The 16,198-nt window shown below is 40.8% G+C and overlaps 1 protein-coding gene across 1 annotated transcript in view; it reads left to right on the top strand.

The window, feature by feature from the left end:
* LOC127001907 (ras-related protein Rac1) overlaps positions 1–16,198 on the top strand; it is a 37,572-nt gene continuing 21,374 nt past the window's right edge. Inside the window, exon 1 of the mRNA XM_050867141.1 lies at positions 1–168. Coding sequence (XP_050723098.1) covers positions 134–168 — 35 coding nt within the window. The 5' untranslated portion in view covers positions 1–133. The remainder of the gene's footprint in view (positions 169–16,198) is intronic.

Raw genomic sequence — 16,198 nt, 5'->3', positions numbered from 1 at the left:
AGTTCACAGGAGCCGCGCCCCCAGTCACCCTGTAGATCCGTGTGTAGGGGGACGCTACGCCGCGCCCTCGCCTCTGTGCCCCCTCGAACAAGTGGTCTCTGGTGGTCCTCGTCACGGCCATTAAAGCGGGATTATGCAGGCCATCAAGTGTGTGGTGGTGGGCGACGGGTGAGTGTGATGATGGAGGTGGCGGTGGTGAGGTGGTGGTGTGTGGGCACGGCTCCGATGGCTGCTGGCTCACTGGCGGCCTTATATAGCGGTGATTGTGTTGTTATTATTGTTGTGACGTGGTTTTTAAGGCTCATTTTGGTTTTAGGAAGTACGTCTAGCTATTTTTTCACGTGTTTGGCTCTTAGAAAGGGGTTTGGCTGGCTCCTTCCCTCCCTCCCTTCCTTATCGTTGGCTGCTGGCTCACTGGCGGCCTTATATAGCGGTGTTTGTGTTGTTATTATTGTTGTGACGTGGTTTTTAAGGCGTATTTTGGTTTTAGGAAGTACGTTTAGCTTATTTTTACACGTGTTTGATTCTTAAAAAGGGGTTTGTCTGTCTCCTTTCCTCCCTTCCTTATCGTTGGCCGCTGGCTCACTGGCGGCCTTATATTGCGGTGATTGTGTTGTTATTATTGTTTGGACGCGGTTTTTAAGGCATATTTTGGTTTTAGGAAGTACGTTTAGCTTATTTTTTCACGTGTTTGGCTCTTGGAAAGGGGTTTGGATGGCTCCCTCCCTTCCTTCCTTATCGTCTGGCTGCTGACTCACTGGCGGCCTTGTGTAGCGGTGATTGTGTTGTCATTATTGTTTGGATGCGGTTTTTAAGGCATATTTTGGTTTTAGGAAGTACGTTTAGGTTTTTATTTCACGTGTTTGGCTCTTGGAAAGGGGTTTGGATGGCTCCCTCCCTTCCTTCCTTATCGTTGGCTGCTGGCTCACTGGCGGCCTTATATAGCGGTGATTGTGTTGTTATTATTGTTTGGATGCGGTTTTTAAGGCATATTTTGGTGTTAGAATGTATGATTAGCTCTTATTATCACGTGTTTGGCTCTTGGAAAGGGGTTTGGATGGCTCCCTCCCTTCCTTCCTTAACGTCTGGCTGCTGGCTCACTGGCGGCCTTATATAGCGGTGATTGTGTTGTTATTATTGTTGTGACGTGTTTTTTAAGGCTCATTTTGGTGTTAGAATTTACGTTTAGCTTTTTATTTCACGTGTTTGGTTCCTGGAAAGGAGTTTGGCTGTCTCCCTCCCTCTCTCCTTCCCTCCCTTATCGTCTGGCTGCTGGCTCACTGGCGGCCTTATATAGCGGTGATTGTGTTGTTATTATTGTTGTGATGTGGTTTTTAAGGCTCATTTTGGTTTTAGGAAGTACGATTAGCTCTTATTATTACGTGTTTGGCTCTTCGAAAGGGGTTTGGATGGCTCCCTCCCTCCCTCCCTTCCTTATCGTCTGGCTGCTGGCTCACTGGCGGCCTTATATAGCGGTGATTGTGTTGTTATTATTGTTGTGACGCATTTTTTAAGGCTCATTTTGGTTTTAGGAAGTATGTTTTAAGTTTTTATTTCACGTGTTTGGGTCTTGGAAAGGGGTTTGGCTGGCTCCTTCCCTCCCTTTCATCCTTATCGTTGGCTGCTGGCTCACTGGCGGCCTTGTACAGAGGTGTTTGTGTTGTAATTATTGTTGTGATGTGGTTTTTAAGGCTCATTTTGGTTTTAGGAAGTACGTTTAGCTTTTTGTTTCACGTGTTTGATTCTTAAAAAGGGGTTTATCTGTCTCCCTCCCTCCCTTCCTTATCGTCTGGCTGCTGGCTCACTGGCGGCCTTATATAGCAGTGTTTGTGTTGTTATTATTATTTGGACGTGGTTTTTAAGTCTCGTTTTGGTTTCAGGAATACGTTTAGCCTTTTATTTCACATGTTTGGGTCTTGGAAAGGGGTTTGGCTGGCTCCCACCCTCCCTTCCTTCCTTATCGTTAGCTGCTGGCTCACTGGCGACCTTATATAGCGGTGTTTGTGTTGTTATTATTATTTGGACGTGGTTTTTAAGTCGTTTTGGTTTCAGGAATACGTTTAGCCTTTTATTTCACGTGTTTGGTTCTTAGAAAGGGGTTTAGCTGGCTCACGGGCGGCCTTATATAGCATTGTTTATGTTGTTATTATTGTTGTGATGCGTTATTCAAGACTCATTTTGGGGTTAGGAAGTACGGTTAGCTTTTTTTTTTTTGGAAAGGGGTTTGGCTGGCTCCCTCCCTCCCTCCCTTATCGTCTGTCTGCTGGCTCACGGGCGGCCTTATATTTTGTCACATTTAATAGTACTAGTGTTAGGAGCCCGTTTTAAGTTGTATTTTGGTTATAGGTAGTTTATATATTTTTTTCACGTGGTTTAGATCTTGGAAAAGGGTTTGGCTGGCTGATGGGCCTCCTCCCCTCCTTATCAGTGAAGGTGGGTGGGGACGTGGTGGAGGGATGGGGAGGTTGTCAGGCTTTCTGGGCACAACAGGAAATGTTTCTAGTTAATTTTTATTGGGTTTGGATCAGGGAATGTTTGACAGATGGCAGTATGGCTGACTGGCTGGCTGCTTGGCTTCCTTATCAGTGTTGGGAGGTGGGACTGTTTGGCTGACCTTAGCTGTGTTCCAGATATTGGCAACTCAATTTAGGGTAAACTTGATGCTTTTTCACCGGATAACGGCAACCAAAGCGCTTATCCTGGTAATACTATGTGTGAAGCCACTCAGTTGGTACAATATTACATAACTAGTTATTATGTGGTGATAAGTTACTGTATCAATGGCAATAGGTTACTGTCCATTAGGTGAAGATGGGGTTTGTTTGTATGTGAATAATACTTAACCCTTGCCATCCGTGATGCAGACGTCAGCGTCACAATATGGAAAGGGTCAAGACAAAATGGAAGAGGATTAATTCTCTTCTAAACCTCTCAATCCTCCTCTAAATTCCTCTTAATCCTCTTCCAATTTCCTCTTAATTCTCTTCCAATTTCCTCTTAAGAGGTTTAGAAGAGGATTAAAAGGAAATGAAAGAGGATTTGGAGGTGACGCCGACGTCAGCGTCGCCGGAGTGAAGGGGTTAATAAACCAGTGAGCAGAACCCACAGTGAAAAATACCACCGACAAGTGTTGTTACATAGGCTGTACCGCATCAACTGAACTGATTTAGCACTTATAAGTTACTATGTATTAAATTGCATTATTAGTAATGTAGTTGCAGTTTGGTTTGCTGAATTGCCTTGGCCTTAGGTAATTTTGCATAGAATATTTACTCTTGGGCTCGAGATGACCAATCGATGTATACTGCAGTGTTTGTCAGTGGTCCTAACAGGTGCAACACAGTGCAGGTCTCCTCAGCAATTACATAAATGTCGCAGTTATTCAAGACAGAAAAGTTTAATTATTGTCCTGGAAATATTTGACTTTTACTTGAAATGGTTACGCTGTCAATAATATATACTTGAAAAAGCATCTTATCCTACCCGGAAATTAATAGTCAGGATATCTGAAATAGATTGCTCATGTTCGGCAAATATTCCCATATTTCAGCACTAAAGGAAAATTGTTGTGAGCAGGTCCCTAAATTTGGCAGATTTCTTTGGGGGGATAGAGGGCACATAGGTTCATGACTTGGGGGAGGGGGGAGCCAGGGTGGCTAGTCTGTACAGCTGGGGGAAATTTGAAAATGAAGCGCTTTTTGGGTCATTTTGAGGCCAATATAGAAAATGTTGGGGAGGCTATAGCCCTCCTAGCTCCCTCAGAAATTACGGTTCTGATGAGATTTACATGGCAGAATGGGGTATAGCTCAGTATGGCTCCATGAGTTCCTGCCTTCCTTTCCTCCTTCCTTCCCATGGTCTAACTAAAACCTGAAATGTGTAATGTAGTGAAATATCACCTAAAATTCTTGATAGATATGTGGGGTATTAATATGCTGCGCTGTCACCTAAAGTTTCCAGAACATTTGATATCTACATTAGCACAATAGTACCATTCAAATTATACAAAATAAGAGGTAACACATTGTAGTGTCAGTGAATAGCTCAGGGAAACATTGTGGTGCTCTGAAAGCCTTTAAAGATGACATCAGTTACAAAGAAAACAGAAATATTAGGAGGCAACACGACAGGAGGGTGTAAGTGATTGTCGTGTTGTCATATCATTTCATGTGTGTGTTCAAATTGTGGAGGGGGTTGATCAAGGAGTAGGTTATGGGGTTTGAGGTGGAGGTTGGGGGTTAACAAGGAGGGTGTAGGGGTTTGGCAGTGACAGTGTAAAGGTTGACAAGGAGAATGTAAGGGTTGACAAGGAGGGTGTAAGGTATGACAAGGAGGTTTTGGGGTTAAGGAGGAGGTTGTTTTGGAGGCTGACGAGTGAGGTGTGTGGGCTAAGGAAAAAGTCTTGGGGTTGACGAGGAGGTTGTGAGGACCAAGAATGAGGTTTTGGAGGATGAGAAATAAGTTATGGTGGTTGAAGAGGTTTTAAGGCCAAGGAGGAGGTTGAGAAGTGGGTTGTGAAGTTGTGGGTGTTCTGAAAAATGGTTCACATCTTTGCTGATCATTAATTATATGCATCAAACAGCAATTAGCAAAAAAATATACTAAATTACTGTACCATTATGGTGATTTTTTTTTAATTGAGAGATGCAAACATATGTACTAATTGGAGTTGAATAGTGATGAGTGCATGGTGTAAGTGTGGCTGAAGTGCAGTTAAGGCTTCATATATGTGTGTGTGTGTGTGTGTGTGTGTGTGTGTGTGTGTGTAACATTACCCAGCTGACGTATGGTGCAGGGATTGTTTACATGTCTGGTGATGAGAGAGAGAGAGAGAGAGAGAGAGAGAGAGAGAGAGAGAGAGAGAGAGAGAGAGAGAGAGAATAAAAGAGAGAGATGCTGTATACTTCATCCCTTCAGCTCTTTCATCATCACTCCACCACCATAATGTTAATCCCAGCACAATTTAGATTTAATGTAGTTCATTCAATCAAGCTGGATTCCTAGCTGGGTAGGTAGGGCACTGTTGATTGGCTGTAGGCAGGTGGGGTGTCTGACAGCTCCGTCACCCCAAACTCTCACACAGGTTCATAAAATAGCTTTCTGACGTTGGTTCATAAGAATATTTTCTAAGCCTACGTGAAGGTGTTGTGTGAGGGAGTCATCAAACACCCATGTCCCAACAGCCAATCGCCAGCATCTTTACCAGCCTGGCTAGGGATCCGTCTTAAATTAGAGGCTATTGTATTCATGTCATCCACTAATCAATGCTCGGTTCAGTAAACAGTCAAGGGTTTACTTATATTTTATACTTCAGTTTATGAAAGAAAAGTTTGAAACATTGAAAATTTGCTTCATTCCATGGTTAAAGATTAATTTTGTTAGTTGTCAGTAATTTTGCTGAGTAAATGCTGAGGTATATGGTGGGGATCAGGTGGCAAGACAGGGTATCCAGTGCAGATGTAGCTAACAGATGTGGAGCAGAGGACCTGAAAACAGTGCTCAGAAGGGAAAGACTCTGATGGTTTGGACATGTAAAGAAAGCAGGGGAGGATACAGTGCTGGGAGTTTTGGAGAGATTGGAGGTAGAAGGAAGGAGACCAGTTGGTAGACCTAGGAAAATGTGGAGAAGCTATAAACAGGAAGACTTGGCATTGATGGGATTGGATGAGCATCGGGCAGAGGACAGAGTAGAATGGAGGAAAGCCATAAAGCATCCAACTGCTCAGGAAGAGTGAAAACGGATGTTAAATGAAATGATGATGATGATGATGATTTGTCAGCAATTTTAGTTCTTATGTCAGAATGCTGCACACATAATACTGATAGTATACATCCTGTTCAAGATTATATAATGCTATTCCAATAAATTGCCAATATCATATTTATACTTATACTGATGAATTTTTATGAATATAAGAATTAATTATTGAATCCAGCTATCATTTTATTAGTTCTGTTTGTAAAGTCTTGATGTTAATCAGTTCAAAGCTTTGGTCAGCCCTTCACCCCACTGTATACACTGCCATTGAAATCTTGAGAACAAAACCAGTGTGTGTTATTATATTAGGGGCCTTGTCTTTGTAAGCTTTTGGGTCTTGTAAGTGTTTGGAGTTCAGAACTCCATTCAAACCCCTCATCCTATTTATACACACTTGTACTGCCAGGAACAAAACATTCTCAGTGTCACCATCTTTATGTTTTCATGGCTGCATCCATGGAAATAAAATAATGTTGCCTGATGCTGATGTCATTAATTTCAGTGATTTCTAAAATATTGATTGAAACTGAAGCATGAACGTTAATGTTGGCAGTGTTCTCCATCACTATGAGAGGCATCCTAACCACAGAATGTAGAGGGATCATAGCGATCACCAATGAATATCATGTCCTTGCTTAGCCTACTTCAGACGTGCTCAGAAGTGAGTAGGAAGGTGCTATGGTTTGCTCTTCATTCTTCATGTTCTTCACTTTGCACACCCTCCCTCCTCTTGTCTTCATAATGTGTGTTCTGGTTTGTGTTCGTGGTTTGAGACATGAGTTTGAAGTTGGGAAAGCCTTGATGCTCCTCAGAAGTCAAGAAATTCAGCTCCCCATGTAGAACAAATGGAGCAGTCTCAAATCCACAGGTGGTTGAAGCGAAAAGTAATCACAAGTTGAAAAAGAAATTGAATAAACTTGTACTATGATGACAGAACAAAAAGAACATGACAAATCCTATAAATTACAACTAGGTCATGATATGGGTCAGAGACTTGGACATTGACCAAGTCTCACGAAAGGAAAATTAGACATACCCAAAGTGAGACGGAGAGATCTATGTTGGGAATCACTATAATTGATAACAACTTCAAATGGATAAGAGAACAAACAAAAGTAGATGACATGATAGACGATGAAAATGAATGAAGATGAAAATAGCAATGGGCAGGACACATGTTGAAGAGGGAGGCTAACAGATAGAGAAAAGAGTTATTGACTGGGAAAGGAGAATTATTGATTGGGAAAGGACTGACATAATAGGAGGAAAGGGAAGGCTATTTAGCAGATGACGTGATGAAATGAATAAGTCTAAATAACATAAACTGGAAACATAGGACAGAAGTGAACAGAAATAGGGCATAGGAGAGAAATGAACAGAAGTAGGGCATAGGTCAGAAATGGACAAAAATAGTGCATAGGAGAGAAATGCATAGAAATAGGGCATAGGAGAGAAATGGATAAAAATGGGGCATGGTACATAAATAGGGTACATAACACAAATGAATATAGATATGGGCTAGGACATAAATGAATGGCAACACTTGGAGAGGCCTATGTTCTGCAGTGATGATGGAATACAAATGATACTCACCCTCTTATCTCCCTTTATCTTAGAGAGAGAGAGAGAGAGAGAGAGAGAGAGAGAGAGAGAGAGAGAGAGAGTCTATAGGTATGACTTATCTTTCCTAATTGCAGTCCTATCTTGACTTATCATGTTCCTCTTAGTCACAGTCTTACAAGAGTAGTAAAGGAAGTATTAAGTAACTGATTTGTAGGTATTTAGGGTTATATAAAATTAGATAAGTGCTTTTTTCATACATAGTTGGGCCAAGTCTTTTGTAACTCATTTAATTAGTTACTCATTCTCTCTCATTCAGTTTGTTAGTCGATTAATCCTCCAGTCACTCACTTGCTCTCATTCATTCAGTCAGTCCGTCAATCAATCCTTCCTTCAGGTAATCATTTGCTCTCCTTTAGTCAGTTAGTTAGGAAGTCAGTCAATCAGTCTTTACTTATTCATTCACTCACCCTCTCATTCAGTCAGCCAGTCAACCACTCCTTCCTTCCTTCACTCACCCACTCTTTCATTTATTCATTCAGTTAGTCAGTCTGTCAACCACTCCATCCTTCCCTCAGTCTGTCAGTCTGTCAACCACTCCTTCCTTCCTTCACTCACCCACTCTTTCATTTATTCATTCAGTCAGTCAGTCTGTCAACCACTCCATCCTTCCCTCAGTCTGTCAGTCTGTCAACCACTCCTTTCTTCCCTCAGTCAGTCAGATAGTCAGTCAGTCAACCAATTCTTCCTTCACCCATGCATGAGCTCACCCAGTCACTCAGTCATTCACTTGCTGACTCGCCCAAGAATCTGTATCTCCCTGCCTGTCTGTCTCTTGTATATAAACATCAAACACATGTTGTATAAAATTACTGCTTGCTAATGATAACAGCTCTCGTGACACCTCCCTTTCTCTCCATCTTCATCATCCCTCTCCTTTCCTTCCTTCCTTTCTCATTTTCTCCTTTCTTTGTTCTGTTTTATTGCCCTTTTTTCCTTTTCTCTAATCTTTTCCTTTCTTCCTTTGTCTCTTTTCCTAGCTTTCTTTCCTGTTCATATTTCCCTCCTTTTATATATATTTGTTCCTGCATTTTTGAGTCAGTTAAATGATTCATAGTTGTGGCATTGTTAGGTTAGGTTAGGTTATTTTTTTTCTGAGGGTGATGGTGAGAGGAGAGAGATAAAAGCTTCCTCTGAGATGAAAAAAAAATAGTGTTGGGTTAGAATAAAATATGGGGTAAAAATTCAACTAAAAAAAAAAAATAAAATAAAAGCCTGGAATGCACAAGTTGAGCAATAACGGAGAAAATGGCTTCCGGGTAACAGAAAAAAAGGAAGAAAAAAAGGCTTGGTGAAAATAGAGGATGAAAGTTTTTAAAAAGTTGAGGGGAAAAAGTTTAATTAGAGAGAGCAGGTGTTTTTTGTTATTATTAGAGGAAGAACAAGGCTTAGGTGAGGAGTAAGACTAAGGATTTTGTTTATTTTTTTCTGTGAACTAAAAAAAATAGTACTGCCCAGATCACAAGCACTCCCTTCCTTAGCCATTCCCTTAACCCGGTAGCAGCGATGGGCCAAATTTGTGGCCTTACCGTATACCAGCGACATGCCAAATTTTTGCCGTGATATAAACCCCCCAAAATAGATGATGCATAAGCTGATCACAAATGCGTTGATATATATATATATATATATATATATATATATATATATATATATATATATATATATATATATATATATATATATATATATTATGAAATGGTTTGTGTGAGTGATGATTTTTTCTCATTTTTCTCGCTTAGAGGGACCGTTCAGAAACATGATCCCCGCAGCTATCTGGTTAACATCAGTTCGAACAGTATCAGTCAGCCAGACCCCCATTCCCTTTGAGCTCTCCATGAACCACTGCCATGGGCTATTGGCTACATATGTTATATTAATTTTCTCCTAGTATTAGTATGACAACCAGATTCAAGAAAAATGTAATTGGAAGGGAAGTATATGTATTCTGAACTCAACAATGGCAAAAAAGAAAAGAAAGAAAGAAAAAGAAAAATGTTTTGACACTGCTGTGGTTTTTCAAGTTAGTAAGAACTGATATTTCTTACCCAGTGTTTCCTTAAGTAATGGTAAGAACTGATATTTCTTACCAAGTGTTTCCCTAAGTAAAAACCAAGTAATCTGAACCTAGCAAACAGGACACCATCACCGTTGCCAGATTATCGTACTCAGAGACGCGTATTTACTGGTTTCTGGCCCATAACTGTTGTCAAGAAGCATCAATGAGTAACCAATTAAACGATAATGATCTATGCAGGCAGTTATTTAGGTGATGAAAGCAGTTTTTGGGTCGGAAATCAGCAACCATAAGAGGCAGAGTACGACAATCTGGCAACGTTTGAAACCATTATCACACCCTAAAAGAAAAAGAAAAGACCAGCTGGTACGAAATTTTTAGTTGTTGAAATATTTATAAGGAACAAAGAAAATGAGGAACCTTGCATCCAGGAACCTAACTACAACCACCCCCTAAAAAAAACAAAGAGGCCAGCTATTACAGTATGACAATGAAGTAATATGCATCCCAAGGAAGGAATGATACAAGGAAATGCTAGTACTGTCAGAGGAAGACGGTCATCACTATTATCAGCTCTTACGATGACGAACACCCACTCGGTAAGCCAGGCAGTAGAGGAAAAAGATAGGAAGTGAAATGACTCCTCGATGTAGTTCTTAAAAATAGTATCGAACACCCATGGGTCAAGTGAATGTAATTTAACCCGGTAGCAGTGGGGATCATGTTTCTTAAAGACCCCTCTAAGCGAGAAAAATGAGAACAAATCATCACTCACGCAAGCCATTTCTTAATATATATCAACGCATTTGTGATCAGTTTATGCATCATCTATTTTTTTGGGTTATATCATGGTAAAAATTTGACCCATTGCTGGTACACGGTAAAGCCACAAATTTGGCCCGTCGCTGCTACCGGGCTAAGCGAAATCTATAAATGTGGTGTTGGTCAGGTCAGGTATCAGTGGCTAGAGTCTATCATTGTTACCCACCTAACCAACACAACACTATGGGTCGTATTTTTAAAACATTTCTTCGCTCAACTTCACATATTTGTCAAGGCTTTCATAGGAGTTTGGGGCATTTCCAGTAGTAGTTTCATGACCTTGGTGGTAGTTTGACCCTTCTTTAGCATGAACCTAAAAACAACACTCATTAGAACCTGATTGATCACCTCTTTGACCTTTAAAAATAGCCAATGTGAGAAGCGAAAGTGTCTTATAATACTTTTTATTGGCGACTACAACAAAGGATCTGTTATATGAATTTCCCCAAGTCAGAAAATCTTGTGTAGTCTGAATTCAGGCCAACAGGAAATGACAATACCTTCCCCACCCCCCAAAAAAGAAAAATAATTTCACGAAGGAAATTCTATCGCTAAAAAAAAAAAAAAATAGTTGCCTGAAATCTGGAATTCAGGAAACTATAAATAAAATTATGACATCAATTTATATTTCAAGTACATACATGCATCTATTGATAGCCTGTCTTATCAGCACATCTTAGCGAATGACTTCAGCCCTTGCACCAGTCTGCCTACATGAAAGATAAGAAATGAGAAGGCATGAAGATCTACATTAAATTTTCTGTATAAAACTGATGAATTAATGGATATTTTAGGTTTATGAATTTAATAATAACCAATCTTATCAGCATATATTTGCAAAGAACTTTAGCTCTTGCATCGCTGCCTACTTGAATGATAACAAATGAAAGCTGAGAAGATATATATAGAATCACACTCTTGCATCCCCTAATCCAGACACAATAAGAAAAATATGCAAAGAGGTTAAATGTACTAATTATAACCAGCCTTATCAGTGTGTCTTAGAGGAAATTTAAACTTATTCATTCCAAGGGAAGGATAAGATATAAAAAGCCAAAGATATTTATACTGTAATTGATAGCCAAACTTATCCATGCATCTACTAAGTAATTGAGACTCCTGCTGTGTGTGTGTGTGTGTGTGTGTGTGTGTGTGTGTTTATAGTTTTGAGTCTATCTCTTCTTACCACACACACACACACACACTCAAACAAACCAACAAACAAAACAAAAACAAACATCAGTCAACAAGTGGTTAAGTGTTCATCATACATTTTTTTTCACATTCTGTTTACATTTGATCAAGTTTCATTAGGTAGGTTGTTTGCATCGTCCATTTAACGGTCTTTGATAACGTTGAGGTTCAGTTAGACAAGGCGTCAGTGTTTGTAAAGGGAATGTAATTAACGCACTGCCTATGGAGGGGCAGCCTTAATTAGCTCAGGTAGGGAAAGGAAGGGGGGAGGAGAGGAGAAGTTACCTGTGTATTAATTAAGCGAGAAATGAAGATGTCACTCAAATGCTGGAAAAGGAGGAGGAGGAGGAGAAGGAGGAGCGGTAGGAAGGAAAAAGAAAAGAAAAATAGAGGAGCAGAAGCAGCTGGAGGAAAAGGAGAAGGAAAAGTTAAAGAAAGGAGGAGGTGGAGTGACGTAATGGTAAGAGAGAGAGAGAGAGAGAGAGAGAGAGAGAGAGAGAGAGAGAGAGAATTGCTCATTGAACAAACCACAAAATAAAAAAAATGAGACTTCCTCGTTTTCTTCCTACCACCTCCTCTTTCTCCTTCTCTTTCTCCTCCTCCTCTTCCATCACAAGTGAAGGCATAAGTGTTTTATTAGTAAACATAATAGTCGATTTGTGTTTGTAAGGATGTTTATTTGTTTGTAGAGAAGAATAGCAGGAAGTGGAGGAGGAGGAGGAGGAGGGAGAAGAAGAAGAGGAGGAGGAGGAGGGAGAAGAAGAGGAGGAGAATGATTCGCTTGTACGGTATCATAGATTATCTTTGTCTATCTGATAGCGAATTTCTCTCTCTCTCTCTCTCTCTCTCTCTCTCTCTCTCTCGTATGATGATCATTTCATTGCCTCTTCTTTTTTTTCGAGAGACTTGTCACAGAAACGGAAACTGAATATAAATTGATTAACGAAAATAGTAGTTGTAGTTGTAGTAGAAGGAGGAGGAGGAGGAATAACAATTGTGAAGACTCGTATTTAGGAATTGATTGTGTGTGTGTGTGTGTGTGTGTGTGTGTGTGTGTGTGTGTGTGTGTGTGTTCACCTCTGCCTTGGTAACCTGCCAGGGTAAACTTAAGTGGTTTGCCAGAAATTAAACCAAACACACACACACACACACACACACACACACACACCAATGGGGAAATAAATGGAGGTGTGAGAATGGAAAGGAAAAAAGAGGAGGAGGAGGAGGAGGAATAGGAGGGGCATGAAAGAATAGAAGGTAGGGAGGGAAGGAGGGAGAGAGGTTAAAGGTTTAGAGAGCATTAGAGAAAGTGAAAGAAGAGAGAGAGAGAGAGAGAGAGAGAGAGAGAGAGAGAGAGAGAGAGAGAGAGAGAGAGAGATGCCCGAGTAAGTGTTTGTGTGTGTATGTGTGTGTGAGTGTTTATAAGTTAGGGCGGGGCTGCATGGTCAGTAGTAGTAGTAGTGATAACAATGATAATAGGTCTAACAATGTGTATGTATGTATGTATGTGTATGTGTATGTATGTATGTAAGTAGGTAATGGTGTGGTGGAGTGCAAGGATGCCAAATAAGGGGATGGATGAATGGGGACACACACACACACACACACACACACACACACACAGACATGTACGTGGAGATTACGTGATGGTTAGGACTATAATGACAAGGGTGTGACAGGAGGAGGAGGAGGAGGAGATGCTATTTAACTTTTCCTTCCATTCTCCCCGACTGAGAGAGAGAGAGAGAGAGAGGAGTTTTGTTTGTTAGCTTGTAAGGGGGAAGAAAAAACGGAGGAGGAGAAGGTGTAGAGGTAAACATAAGATCCCTTTAACCCATTATATACTACGTGGGGAGGAGGAGGAAGAAGAAGATGTGATGAGGGAAAGTAAAACACCAAGGTTACTATTAATACTCACTACTATTACTACTACCACCACCACTCCTATATAATCTACTCCAGCATTAGCATCAGTAAGGAGATGAAAGAGTAAAGAACGGCAGAGGGCAAGAGTACGCTACCCGAGCCTTGCGGTACGACACGTTAGGCTGTAGTTGGCTGGCAGGCTGCGGCTGGGCGGGAGGGAGGGGGCGTGTTGTTGACATGAAGCGCTGCCTGACGTACGATAACCTACTCCTCGCTGCTGTTCTTTATTATTATTGCTATTTGTTATTGTTATGGATCGTTACACTCATCCCGTAAGAGCATAAAAGCATAAGGTGTATATATATTGTCAGGTTTCCCGTCAGTGTTGAAGGTTTTAGTGTTTTATTGTGAAAGTGTGATGTAATAGTCTGTGTGTGTGTGTGTGTGTGTGTGTGTGTGTGTGTGTGTGTGTGCTTAAAATTGTCACATCGGATTGAACATTGTAGGAAAGCCTAAAATCTGATAAATTCTGAAAACCTCTCTCTCTCTCTCTCTCTCTCTCTCTCTCTCTCTCTCTCTCTGTACAGTGTTTATGATGGAACAGGAAGAGGAGAGAAACAACAGGAGGAGGAGGAGGACTTTATGAAGGAGGGACGTGGGAGGAAAGACAGCTATGAGAGTATTTTTGGAGAGAGAGAGAGAGAGAGAGAGAGAGAGAGAGAGAGAGAGAGAGAGAGAGAGAGAGATTTTGGCTTAAGTTCCCCTGTCCAGAATTAGTTCGTTTGGCCTCCCTGAACACCTTTACCTGTCCTCCTCCTCCTCCTCCTCCTCCTCCTCCATCATTATCTGTCATCTTCAAAAGTTTGTCAGAGGGAAAGATTTAAATGTTGATAAATATTTAGTGATGCTGATGTGTGAGAGAGAGAGAGAGAGAGAGAGAGAGAGAGAGAGAGAGAGAATACATCCGTGCTTCCTGTTTTACGTTGAGTGAATCATGCATTCCAGGACAAATCTCTCTCTCTCTCTCTCTCTCTCTCTCTCTCTCTTCACTCTCTCTCAGTATTACCTTCCACAAAATTATTATCTTTTCTCTCTCTCTCTCTCTCTCTCTCTCTCTCTCTCTCTCAGTATTACCCTCCAGAAAGTTATTATCTGTGTCCTTCCTACCTGCTCCTCCTCCTCCTCCATCATCATCATCGGTTTGTCATGATGAAAAGTTCAGTGACCACCCTCTTCTCCCCCTCCTCTCTCTCTCTCTCTCTCTCTCTCTCTCTCTCTCTCTCTCTCTCTCTCTCTCTCTCTCTCTCCATGAAATCGACAGCAGGGAGGGGAAGGAAGAGGAAGTGTGATCATGATTAATGCGGAGGAGGAGGAGGAGGAAGAAGCACGTGTATGTAAGGAAGACAAGGTGTCGATTAGCCAGTAAGAGGAAGAGGAGGAGGATTTTAGATGGAGAAGGAAGAGGAGCGGCAGGAGGAGGAGGTAGTGGTTTTGGATGAGAAGTTAGAAGTGAAGATAGAGAATGAAGTGGAAAGGAAGGAGAGTGTGAGGAGATTTTGGAAGTGAGAAAGTTAAGTTGGAGTAAAAGAAAAGAAGGAAAGGAAGGAGGTTTAGATAGAAAAACAGATAAATATGTTGAAGGAAAAAGAAGGAAAAAGATAAATTGAGTTTGAGGAAAAGAAAGATAGGAGGCGGAGGGTGTGAAGAAAGGAAGATAAGAGATTTGAGAGGGAAAGAGGAACTGTGTAGGGGAGGAAGAGGAAACATATGTAAGAAAATAATGAAAAGAAGTGCAAGAAAAGTTGAAAGGGAATGAAGGAAAGAAAAAAAAAGGAGGGATGGAGAAGATAAGAGTTGTCAGTCAGTCTCTCTCTCTCTCTCTCTCTCTCTCTCTCTCTCTCTCTCTCTCTCTCTCTCTCCTTTGGTCATATCCTGTCTCACTTTCAAGAAATCCTACTGTCGTTTATACATTTTTTCTTGTCCCTTTTTCTTTGTTTTATTTTCGTTTTCGTCTTTGTTGTAAGTCTTCCTCCTGCTATCATCGTAAACAACTATACATAAACATTTTTCTTTTGTTTTCGTTTCGTCTTCGTAGTAAGCTATCTATCCCTCCTGTTAACGTACGCCCCCGTCAGCAAAACACCATACTTTTTTATATATTTTTAGTTATCGTCTTCGTTATTACCTTCCCCTTTTCGCTGTTACCATATGCAGAAATCGTTGTTAATGATTTTGTTTTTGTTATTTTTTTCATCCATTTCTCAGTCTGGTTAAGTGATCTGAGGTTGAGAGAACGAACAGTAACAATGGATTTATACATGTGGATTAGTGCATGTTCAGGAAGGAGATACACGTAAAAATCAGGTTCACGATAGGTTAGTGGAGGAGAGGAACAGATTAATCAAGTAATTTAGGTACAGGAATAGAATAGTGGAGGAGAAGAGAATAAACAGGTATATAATATAGGTAATACAGGTACTAAAACGAAATAAGGTTAATAACAGGTTCACGAATTGGTTAGTGGAGGAGAGGAACAGATTTAGCAGGTAAATCAGGTTCAGGTTCAGGAATAGAATAGTGGAGAACAGAATAAACAGGTAATACAGGTAACGAAATAAATTAGATTAAAACTAGTTCACGAATAGGTTAGTGGAGGAGAGGAACGGATTTAACAGGTAATATAAGTTGAGGTTCTTAAAATATAGGTAAAAACAGGTTCTGGAATAGGGTAGAGGATGGGAGGAAGAAATCCGAGCTGGTTAGGTTATGTAGTAGTAGTAATAGTAGTAGTAGTAGAAGTAGTAGTAGTTGTTGTTGGGGTGAGGATAGAGATTGTTGGAGGAATATAAGGACAGTAAGGGAAGAGAATGGGAGATAAGGCAAGGGGAGGTAGAGAGAGGGAGGGTGGGAGAGGAAGGTTG

The sequence above is a fragment of the Eriocheir sinensis genome, chromosome 22 (genome assembly GCF_024679095.1).
Source record: "Eriocheir sinensis breed Jianghai 21 chromosome 22, ASM2467909v1, whole genome shotgun sequence".
NCBI lineage: Eukaryota > Metazoa > Arthropoda > Malacostraca > Decapoda > Varunidae > Eriocheir > Eriocheir sinensis.
This window is presented reverse-complemented; position numbering and strand designations above follow the sequence as displayed.